Here is a 12,487-nt window from a genome sequence, read left to right as displayed (position 1 = left end):
TAACTCTGTTGGAGATGAAGTAGAGCAGGCGGTCAATATGATTGCAAACAATGCACGAATTTGATTTGGATGGGACGTGTTGGACGCGTCATTAATGCATACATCCCAGTGTCTGTCGTTCTCCAATAAATTCAGAGATTGACATGCACTACGGGAAGTGGCATGTGTTACGTCGTTGACAAATCTCAAGGGCTGGAAAGACGTTAGACCGGGCACATTTACCAACAGCATGCAAAGAAAGAAGCATTCATCTTGATTGGGATGCACGGTGTACAGTCTGCCTATCGTAGTTTATCTTAATATGCCAGGTTGTCTGTCGACTTGCTTTCCTTGTTTGTGTCGTTCAAATGATTTTCTACTGGCAGTCCATGTGTAATACGTAGGCACTTGCGAATACAGCAGTGTTTTCGCAAACGCGTCATTTTGACATAACGTGAAGAAAGCAGTTAACGTTGTAGCCGGTGGATTCATAGCTGTTTGTTGCACATTTGCAGCTGTGAAATAAACGTTGAAAATAAAAATGTTGAAAAATAAAATGGACAATAATATGTTGTCCATTTTCTTGTTTTCAAAACTAAGACAAAAAATACTAATAAAATACTTTCATTCAATTGCAGATCAATCGACACAGCTCAATTTCACCATCAATTGAAAAATAAGAACAGCTAAAAAAACGAAAAGAAAAGCAATAAAAAAAAGAAACAGATAAGCTATTCCCACGAAATGAACTGTATGGTAAATAACACAGCTCAATTGCAACGCAACGTCACACTAAATAATTAAATCAAAATGAAAATGAATCAAAATCTATGAAAATTGAAAAATGGCAACTTACAAAGACATCGTGTGTTGCTCTTACGTGCAACAGATGGCGCTATTTTTCAAAAACGCATGTTTTTACGTGCCACAGGTGTAGCATCTAAATAGTAGGTATATAAAAACATGCACATATTCGAATGGAACGTTGTATCAAAATTTCAAAGCAATCGGTGAAGATTTTTTGGAGATTATAGCGTGTGTTGCTCTTACGTCCAACAGATGGCGTTGTTTAAAAAAAAAAACATTTTTTTCAGTCACAGGTGAGGCATGTATATAGTAGGTATATAAAAACACTCGCCAATTCGAATGCAATGGTGTGTCAAATTTTCAAAGCAATCGGTAATGAGGTTTCTAAGATTTCCCTCACATGAAAAACACACGAAAAACACAGCTTTTAAAAAAAAAAACATGTTTTTCCCCGTCACCGACATGACATCTATATAGTATGTATATAAAATCCCGCTCAGATGCGAATGGAAAGTTGTGTGAAAATTTCAAGGCAATCGGTGAAGAACTTTCGGAGATTAGCGATTTTGAACAAACGAACATTTCCATTTTTATTTATATAGATAATTGGTGATAATATAATAAGATAATATGCTGCCATACTGAGGCAATATTTTAATACAGAACATATTAGTTACATCTGGTATACTGAGTTACTACGCTAGTGGACATCACTGGCACAGGGTGGTGACGACTTCTAGTTGGCATCGCTCACAACAGCAGTGATGGTCACTAAGCGGCATCACTACAGCAGCGGTGACGACTCCTGATCAGCATGAATAGCAGCAGCAGTGACGACTCCTGATCAGCATGAATAGCAGCAGCGGTGACGACTCTTGCTCATCATGAATAGCAGCAGCGGTGACGACTCCTGCTCATCATGAATGGCAGCAGCATTGAGGACTCCTAGTGAGCATCACTGGCAGCAACAGCAACGACTTCAAGTGGGCATCAATTGCATCATCGGTGACGACTCCACCTGGCCGTCACTAGCAGCAGTAGTGACGACCACTGAGCGGCATAACTACCGCCAGTGGTAATGACTGCTAGTGACCATCACTAGCGCCAGTGGTGACAACTCCAAGTGATCACTACTAGCACTAGTGGTGACGACTCCTAGTGAGCATCATTAGCACCAGTGGTGACGACTCCTAGTGAGCATCACTAGCACCAGTGGTGACGACTCCTAGTGAACATCACTAGCACCAGTGGTAACGACTCCTAGTGAGCATTACTAGCACCAGTGGTGACGACTCCTAGTGAGCATGACTAGCACCAGTGGCTAACGACTCGTAGTGAGCATCACTGGCAGCAGTTGTGACGACTCCTAGTGAGCATCAATGGCGGCGGCCACGACCACTTGGAGCAAAACTGGCACTGTTGGGGGACGACCGCTAGTAGACAGGTTTCTCACACACAAACCATGCAGCTACCGAACAACCGAGGTCGAAAAATTTCTTCAAGGAGAGGTCCAAGGCGAGGCAGTTCTCAGCGGTGCCGCCGCCAGGCTGACCAGAGACCCACGGCTGGTACGTCAGGAGCTCATCTGCAGGAAGAGGCAGACATTGCTGTCACTGTTGATATCTAGTGATGTTTTGGCAACAGTTATCATGAAGGTACATGGTGATGGTGACCGCTGATGGTGAATGGTGATGATGAATATGGATGGTATGAGAAATAAAAGTGAGGACCATTGGAATTATGACGAGGAATGAAGTTAAACTAAACATGACCATGGCGAGAGATATCATAATAATGGTGAGCGCGTTGACTGTGAAGAGGATCTTTGCGTAGAACGGAAAATATGCAAAATAAAATTATTAAGTCACAATACTTTTGTGTTTATATATGTATTTGGTTTATGTCGAGGTCCCTCCAAGGTCAAACTACTGATCCTCCCCAGGGGCCAGATTCGCAAAGGTACTTACGGTTGTTTTTCTTCTTAGCGCCTTCATGGCAGCTACGTCGGTATTCAGGTAGGTACACTAAGAAGAAAAACCTTTGTAAGTCTGCTCCGTCATCTAAGTGTGCGGTCGACCACTCGTAGCTTTACGTAAACTGGATATAACTAAATTTTTCTCTACTACACAACACTGGGATTGATTTTAAGATTTTTGAACATAAACAAAAGATTATAGCTGGTGAATCTCGTTAAGAGGAGTCCTTCGTGTTAGTTATAACTGTATTCTCTGCTTGAAACTTGAAGTAAATATGCCTTTTATGATATTAGAATTAGTTTTATAATAGTAAGAAATTATACCAGTAGTTATTAAGTAAATAAACATGGGTGAACATGAAATATGAGAGAAGGTGATGAGCCATGCCTGATGGGATCATTTGCTATCACCACATGTCCCTGTTCACCTAGTATATAATTATATTGCTTAATTAAGTATATAATTATATTCAATTATATTGCTTCTCAAATATTGCAGTTGCTCCAGGCCTATACCAGGTGACTGGCTGCTGGCATAATGACATCTCCAAGAAGTAATTGGCTGCTCAATACTAAAGGAGCTGATTGTACCTCATTGTTATAGCCACATGCTGAGGTAAGAGGGTGTTGCTGTTTGTGGTGCCAGCATTACTTCCGTGAAGAAATGAGCTGCTAGATTCTGCAAGGCCTGAATTGCAACTACACTATTTTCGGGCTCGAGATAGGCAGCTGTTATGGTGTTGGAGTGACTGTCTGGAGTCAAGCTTCATGAGTTTCTTTGTCCCAGTTCAACTGAACTCCTCATTAGGAAGCCGGTCGGCCGAGCGGACAGGACGCTGGACCTGTGGTCCAGCGTCCCTGATCCTGTGGTCCCGGGTTCGATCCCGGGCGCCGGCGAGAAACAATGGGCAGAGTTTATTTCACCCTATGCCCCTGTTACCTAGTAGTAATTAGGTACCTGGGTGTTAGTCAGCTGTCACGGGCTGCTTCCTGGGGGTGGAGGCCTGGTCGAGGACCGGGCCGCGGGGACACTAAAGACCCGAAATCATCTCAAGATAACCTCAAGAAGTAGTAAGGGTGTACCTTAGCTATACATACCCATTTCTAATTTATTTAGTTTGGTTTTATTTTTAAATTAAATCTGGGTGAGACATAAAATAAAAATATGCTGCACAAATGATGTTAGGTAAGGAGAAGGGTAAAAACTCAAAAACTTTATTCATTGAATACTTAAAGCTATAATTTTGACCATATGGACTATCAAAAAAGAGAGAGGGAAGTAGGGGTCCAAGACCTCTTCCTGTTACACAACTTGGGTGTGGAACAAGTAATTATCAAAAGAAGGTGCCATGCCGGGAAGACTACGTAGCAGTAAGGCAGTTAGGTAAGCCAGCTACTTATTTGAGGAATGCTTATTTTATTTACCTTATAAGCTGAGGCAGCTTATTTCATTTCAGGAATACTCAGCTGATTCCTTTACATTTAGCATGGAACAAATTTGTGTCCAAGACCTCTTCCTGTTACACAATTTGGCTGTGTGTAACCAAACTAGAAGTGCTCTACAAATCAAGGGACCCAGAATGTGGCATGACCTCCCGAATCATGTCAAAGGCTGTACCTCTCTCAACCAGTTTAAGAGTAAAACCAAGTACTTCCTAATTAACTCCATGTAACCGACCTTACCCCCTAAATGTCAACCATGTCTTGTTATTTTTTAAACACTGCTGTTTGTTTACCAACGTGTACAATTGCTGATTTATGCTATGTTACTCCCCTTTTTTATTTTTTATTCCTTCTTTCAATACAATTTATACCTAATCCCGATTACTATTAAGTTTTAGTCTAAGTGTTTTTCCCCCTCACCTTGCCCGAATTGCTATGAGTATTAGTGACTTTAGGTATTGTATGTACTAGCTCTGTTTATAAATCCAACATTATGTTTGTAAACCAACTATGTATGTACTTTTCCTGAATAAAAATTTATTTATTATTATTTATTTATTAATCAGTAAGTAAGTATTAAAAGAAGGCACCAAGCTGGGAAGGCTATATAGCACCATTGTGTGTAACAATAAACCAATTTTTTTTTTAACAAATAATGCACCTGTATGGTATATCAATTCTCCAAAATTCATTTTTATTTCCAGTCTGACGCGACACTTGAGCGCATTTCGTAAAACTTATTACATTTTCAAAGACTTTAGTTTAAACATACACAACTGAATAGAACTTTACACATCTCCGATTTGTTTATATCTACATTTGAGTGAGGTGGATGGGGTGAGGTGTTATTTAATAAGGTATTAATTTCATCAACACAAGACAGAACACGAAACAATGGGTATTGAATAGAAGTGATTGTAGAAAGCCTATTGGTCCATATTTCTTGATGCTTCTATATTGGAGCGGAGTCTTGAGGTGGGTAGAATATAGTTGTGCAATAATTGGCTGTTGATTGCTGGTGTTGACTTCTTGATGTGTAGTGCCTCGCAAACGTCAAGCCACCTGCTATCGCTGTATCTATCGATGATTTCGGTGTTGTTTACTAGGATTTCTCTGGCGATGGTTTGGTTGTGGGAAGAGATTATATGTTCCTTAATGGAGCCCTGTTGCTTATGCATCGTTAAACGCCTAGAAAGAGATGTTGTTGTCTTGCCTATATACTGGGTTTTTTGGAGCTTACAGTCCCCAAGTGGGCATTTGAAGGCATAGATGACGTTAGTCTCTTTTAAAGCGTTCTGTTTTGTGTCTGGAGAGTTTCTCATGAGTAGGCTGGCCGTTTTTCTGGTTTTATAGTAAATCGTCAGTTGTATCCTCTGATTTTTGTCTGTAGGGATAACGTTTCTATTAACAATATCTTTCAGGACCCTTTCCTCCGTTTTATGAGCTGTGGAAAAGAAGTTCCTGTAAAATAGTCTAATAGGGGGTATAGGTGTTGTGTTAGTTGTCTCACTCATGAGAAACTCTCCAGACACAAAACAGAACGCTTTAAAAGAGACTAACGTCGTCTATGCCTTCAAATGCCCACTTGGGGACTGTAAGCTCCAAAAAACCCAGTATATAGGCAAGACAACAACATCTCTTTCTAGGCGTTTAACGATGCATAAGCAACAGGGCTCCATTAAGGAACATATAATCTCTTCCCATAACCAAACCATCGCCAGAGAAATCCTAGTAAACAACACAGAAATCATCGATAGATACAGCGATAGCAGGCGGCTTGACGTTTGCGAGGCACTACACATCAAGAAGTCAACACCAGCAATCAACAGCCAATTATTGCACAACTATATTCTACCCACCTCAAGACTCCGCTCCAATATAGAAGCATCAAGAAATATGGACCAATAGGCTTTCTACAAACACTTCTATTCAATACCCATTGTTTCTGTTCTGTCTTGTGTTGATACTTTTAATACCCTATTAATATCCCCTGTTCTGTCTTGTGTTAATGCCACATCATCCTTCCCACCTCACTCAAATGTAGATATAATATCAGAGAGACGTAAGTTCTAATCAGTTGTGTATTTGTGAAGTCTTTGAAAATGTAATAAGTTTTACGAAACGCGCCCGTGTCGCGTCAGACTAGAAATAAAAATGAATTTTGGAGAAGTGATTTTTGATTTACCTCCAACAGTGAAGCGTAATGTACGAAAGATTGAGAAAATTCGTGTTAGAATTATTAATCTTACTTTTTCGGTCATATTTAATAATATATGTCTACAGGAAACACTGCTACCAAAATATACTAATATATATATATATATATATATATATATATATATATATATATATATATATATATATATATATATATATATATATATATATATATATATATATATATATATATATATATATTTTACCAACTTCCCAGTCGACACCACCACAAAAATGATACTTAACAAATTTCAACGAATCACGAGGAACCGTGTGAATGACCTTAAATGCAAAGTGAACAAAACATTTACTGCAATCAACGTAAAGGAAGGTAGTGTTCATTTCACTAAACTCCAGGGCGACTTTGGCTTAGGATATGCTAATGGCAATGTTAGGACACACAAACCAGGTAACCACTACGCCCAATAATCAGCCAAATACCAACTCCAACCTATCACCTGGCAAAAAGACTTAATGAACTCCTAACGCGATACACTCCAAGCAACTATAGTCTACAATCATCAGCAGATTTCCTAGAATTAATCAAAACTACACAGCCCAATGGAATCATTGCTTCCCAGGATGTCGAATCCCTATTTACCAACGTCCCAGTGGACACCGCCGTAGAAATGATACTGGACAGAGTATACAGAGACAAGAGCACCCCCAAATTAGACATACCCGAGCCAGACTTTAAAATCCTTCTCGAGGCATGTACAAAGCAAGCTCCTTTCATTTCCGCAAAGGGGCATGTATCTACAAATAGACGGAGTAGCAATGGGATCCTCCTTAGTAGTGTTATTCGCTAATTTTTACATTGGAACCATCGAAGATAGAGTCTTCAGTAGTAGACAAAAACCAACTGTATATTGCCGTTATGTAGATACACATATTCGTCATAGTAAAAGACTCAGATGAACTAATTGATCTAAAAAGCCATCTTGATAGAGAGTTAATACTCCGATTTACATATGAAAATAGTGAAAATAACAGTCTGCCAATATTATATGTACTAACAACAAAAACAGGAACCTCTTTAAGCACCAGCGTATATACTAAACCTACCATCATAGGATTGTGCCTGAACAGTCAAAGTGAGTGCCCCCAAAGATACAAAGCCAGTGTTCTCAATGCTTATATTCGTCGAGCGCTTACACACTGCTCCGAATGGAGCAACGTGAATAGAGAGTTTGAAAGAATAACTCAAGTATTGGTGAACAATGGATATAGCAACACGGAAATAAACACTGCTATAAGAAGACATCTTGACCGATGGTACAATCTTGAACCTAGAACAGAAACCACAATACCTCCAATAAAATTATATTACAAATCAACTATGCACAGTGAACATAAAAAAGAAGAAAGAATAATGAAATAAATAATCCATAAAGGAGTAAAAAGCACTATTCCAAACCAAGACATAGACCTGATTATATTCTATAAACCAAGAAGACTACCGACCTCCTCATTTAAAACAGCCCAAAGCAGACGGAGAATCCTTTACAGCAGTCAAGCGTTGTATACATGTTCACCTCACGAAGGATGTAACCTTCAATCTAAGTACATATGTTGGAAATAACCAACAGTTTATTCTCCCTCGACCCCTAATATTAACATTTACTTATAACACTAACATGTAGAATTAATATCGTTGGTGTTTCTATAAGTAAGGCATGTTTTGCCATAAATTTACTAGCCCTTATGACGCCGAGCGTCGATAGCAGGCTAAAACATGAAATTTTCCACGTTTGTTGGAAATTTATAGAATTCAGTTAATATTCCTTTCTTTCTAAAATATTGTTAATTATGAAAGAAATAATAGTTTTGCATCCTTATGCGCACTGAACTCGACTATTTAACCAAATTAATTATTACAGTAAATATTACTGCGACGTAAATCATATACACGTCGACCCTTCTCGTTTAATTTGTGCAGTGTTAATTAAATCAATTGCCTTGTGAGAAGAGGTATTATGATGCAATATATTTATGCGTGACGTTAGTCTAAATCTCACTTCCTTATTTCCCTAAATATTTACTAGTAAATCAAATTAGTTTAAGCTTGAGATCGCTATGAGTGTCTCTGCGCATGCGTTTCCGAGCGGGAGTGGAGAGGAAGGCGTTTTTTCTGCCACACAACTCCGCCACGAGCACATGCAGATTTACAAGCGGCAGCCATTGCAGATAGTACACGTAGTCATACAGTACTAATAATACTGTAGAATTCTCACGTCTGAGAATACAATTACGTCCTGAAATTTGACCTTCGACAGCAGGAAACGTCAGGGACTAACAAACGTAATATCGGCGAGCGTAAATGTTTCAACAGGCCTACGTTGAGTATTTTTTATATAGAGTGCACTTTATTATAAATTATTACTGTAGGTTGCTCACCTTTATGTCATCTACAGACCACAAAACTCACATTAGTTTCTTTTCATGTTGTTCACGATTTCTCAGTGAATATTGGAATAAATCTCTAGCCTAGTCATTTTCTATAAAATTTCTGTGATTGCAGCGTGTTGGCAGAGAAATTCTTCCTCTACATGCGATTTCCCTTGTCGGTGTTTCAGCCACTATTTGGGTGATGTGGTCACGTCTATGAGTATTCGAATTGTGAAATGGGTTTATTGAAGTCTTCTCATAGCTAAACCCTCCTTTCATTATATCGTAGATAATAGGGTGCTATGATTAATTCTAATATTATTTCCGATATATGTATTCTGCCTTTTTATACATTTGATATTTCAAGAGAAACTACATAAATTTAATACATTTATTGCTTAGTGCGTTGCAATTTTCACACACATAACTTTCTATGATTTACTAATATATTTCATAGGCTTGAATACTTACTATATTATAATCATATATGAATCTTCATTAGATTTCTGATTCTATAATCATTAATGATGTAATTAACCAACTGGTGACGAACCAGCACCAGTCATTATCCAAGATATATATTAATTTCAAGTAATCCCCCCCCCCCCCAATGTTGAAGTGTGAGGATTTTAACACTCAATTATTTATTATCACAGTCCATTCATGCTCTTCAAAATAATTTCCAAATAACTTATCATCCATAGTATTTCAGTGTCAGCCTTATAATTCCTTTACTTATTTTCCCTCTTTTCTCAAAAGTGGGTGGTTCTTCGAGAATTTCGATTTTCTTAATTAAATATTGTTATATTTGAGTTAAAGTTCCCATTCCCCAACATTTTGGTCATTTTGGACCAGATAAATCATAATCAATTTGCTGGTATTAACCTATGATTAAATGATCATTTACTAACCACGGTATGTAGTATTTTAGGTTAAACATATTTTATTATTTATGGCTACAAGCAGTGTACCCATATGTTAGCCTAACCCACACTAATTTAATAATTAAATGCTGTCGATATTTCATGTATAAGGTCCCTGGAAACACAAACCGTAACTGTCTCTATTTTCCGCTTGTTACAACTTGTAATAAAGTTGTTACATCTTGGCTTAACTTGTTTATGACGTATTAGAACGTTGTTACACCTTGCTATATTGGTTGTTATAACCGGTTAAGAGGTGTTAAAACTTGTTCGAACGTTGTACCAACGTCGTAGTTTCGGTGTGTGTTTGGCGGGATAACACTAGTGGGACACAGCCAGTTGCCCACAACACTTAAGACCTATACCTCACACCGAGGTAAAAAATTTCAGGTCACCAGGAGCAACAGCTCACAATTTTTACAATAAATCTACATTGACACCTGAGTTAGATTGGCCTCACCATCTAACCATAACTTACTTAGGTGGTAATGACATCCTTCCTACTCGTCACCCAGCTGAAGTAATTAATCATTTTAAAACAATAATTTCCTCATTTGAATTAATTAGCAGTTCAGTAGTGCTCACATTAGTGGAATCTCGCCAACCAAGTAATGATAATCGTTGGGAGTAAGTCCTGAATACTACCAACGTGCTGCTAAATACATTATCTTTCGGCTGAGGAGAGGAGTGAGATTGGATGCCACTTACAGCCAGACCATACAGGCAAAACCTGGCATCAGATGGTGTACACATGTCAGGTGAGTCTAGGTCACATGTAGTTAACAAATTAGTTAACACTATCAACCATCATAGAAGGTTGTGGCTAGCAAGCCAAATTTAACTATATATATATTCATAATCACTTGAGTGTTTAAATATACATTTATATATAACAAAAAATACAAAAACTCAAAAACAGAGCACAATTAAATTCACATTACTGCACTATTATTTATTTCATGTCAACCTTTATTAGGTAGGAATTTACACTGTGGATGTGCTAAGTTTTGCACAAATGCAAGCTAAATAATTTAGTAGTTTCTTAAATAGAAATTATTTCAACTAGTCTTGAACTAGTCAGTAGTGTATATTTGTAATAGTTACTATTGTACTGACACTAAACAGTGTGGGACCTAATTATATTACATTTATTTACTATTGTGCTGATCCTGATTAGGGTGGGATATATAAACCATTTATTTTATATTCACTATTTTGTGTAAATAATTTTGAGTGCTACTGAATGCTCACTATCCCATCGAATGGTGATAATGAAGGACTAGCCAGACGAAATCCAATAGTGACATTCAAGTATCACTCATTTCTTAGCTACGTGTTCTTAGGTAGGTAAATTTAACCTCTGAATGAGGTAGAGTGTAACTTAGCCAGAATAATTTATGTTATCCTCAAGTTTTTTGCCAGCCAATGAGCAAGTTCCCAAGCTACTTTAGCAACACTTATACAAGTCCTATGAAACTTGGATATAAAGCCACCATGGCTACTCCTGAGAAATTAAGGAGAACCTTCATCGGCCTCAAAGGTCATCTAACCAGACTGCTCAATAAGTCTGAAACATTATCCAAAGCAACTCTCATTGATTATCATAAATTCAAAATATCTCTGAGAGTAGCTGATCTAAAATTTGATCAAATCAGATCTACAATCCAGTCTTATATTGAGATACTAAATGCTGCAGAAACTGAACCTGATGAAATAGATCAAGTCATAGCTCAAACATCTCAATATGAAGATAACTCTCAAGACAAATTTATTGTTCTACTTGGTATAGTAGATCAACATATATTAAATCCAAATACTACCGTATCTCAATCCAGTGTATTGCTACCTGAGGCTCGTTTACCTTCTGTAGACTTGCCTACCTTTGCTGAACTGGACGAAGGAAACTGGGACACATTTTGGACTTCATTTGAAGTCCATATACATGCAAAACCTACTATTGATAAGTTTTCTAACTTTTCTTACATACACACAGCCTTCTCAAAGGGGAGGCTAAGAAGGTCATAAATAACTTAGCTCTCACAGAGAACAATTATTATGAAGCTATAAAACTGTTGAAGCTAAATTACTGCAACAAAGGGGTAAGCATAGCTAATCTATATTATCAATTACTAGATCTGAATGTACCAAGTAACAGACCATACTCCCTCCAGAGCTTTAGGTTGGAGGTAGAGTCTCTAGTGAAAGTTGTAGGTACTAAAGTTGATGTAACAGCTTCCGAGTGGTCTATTAAGTTGCTTTTACAGAGGAAACTCCCTCGTAGCATTTTAGCAGAAATCTACTCCCACTACAAAACCGAGTTTCTCACTCTCGATCAAATATTTTAGGGTTTAAGAATCATGGTCAATAACAGAAATCTACTCCCACTACAAAACCGAGTTTCTCACTCTCGATCAAATATTTGAGGGTTTAAGAATCACGGTCAATAGACTCATAATAAAATTAAACCTGAGTCCAAGCAGCCTAATTCTGAGAATTCTGTTAAACCTAATTCGACTTTGAATAAGTCTAGTAAATTTAAGCCTAAACATACTCCATCCACTGGAAAGAGGAGTAGCAACATAGGTATTTATTCTGTATCTACCTCTGAGGCTGTAGTTGATGTGTCTACCAAGAAGACAAATTCAGCAGGAGAAAGTGTTTGTTCTGTGAACAAAAACATGTCACTTATAAATGTAATGTTTATCCTAATTTTAATTCTGGGATTAATCGCTTGCAAGAATTGCACAGATGCACC

At 37.8% G+C, this 12,487-nt stretch overlaps 1 protein-coding gene across 1 annotated transcript in view; it reads right to left on the bottom strand.

Annotated features, from left to right (window-relative positions):
• Positions 1 to 622: 622 nt before the first annotated feature.
• LOC123759168 (tetranectin-like protein) overlaps positions 623 to 12,487 on the bottom strand; it is a 250,364-nt gene continuing 238,499 nt past the window's right edge. The window contains exon 6 of the mRNA XM_069325219.1: positions 623 to 2,371. Within this exon, the coding sequence (XP_069181320.1) occupies positions 2,220 to 2,371 (152 nt within the window). The 3' untranslated portion in view covers positions 623 to 2,219. The remainder of the gene's footprint in view (positions 2,372 to 12,487) is intronic.

The sequence above is a fragment of the Procambarus clarkii genome, chromosome 15 (assembly GCF_040958095.1).
Source record: "Procambarus clarkii isolate CNS0578487 chromosome 15, FALCON_Pclarkii_2.0, whole genome shotgun sequence".
Lineage (NCBI taxonomy): Eukaryota > Metazoa > Arthropoda > Malacostraca > Decapoda > Cambaridae > Procambarus > Procambarus clarkii.
This window is presented reverse-complemented; position numbering and strand designations above follow the sequence as displayed.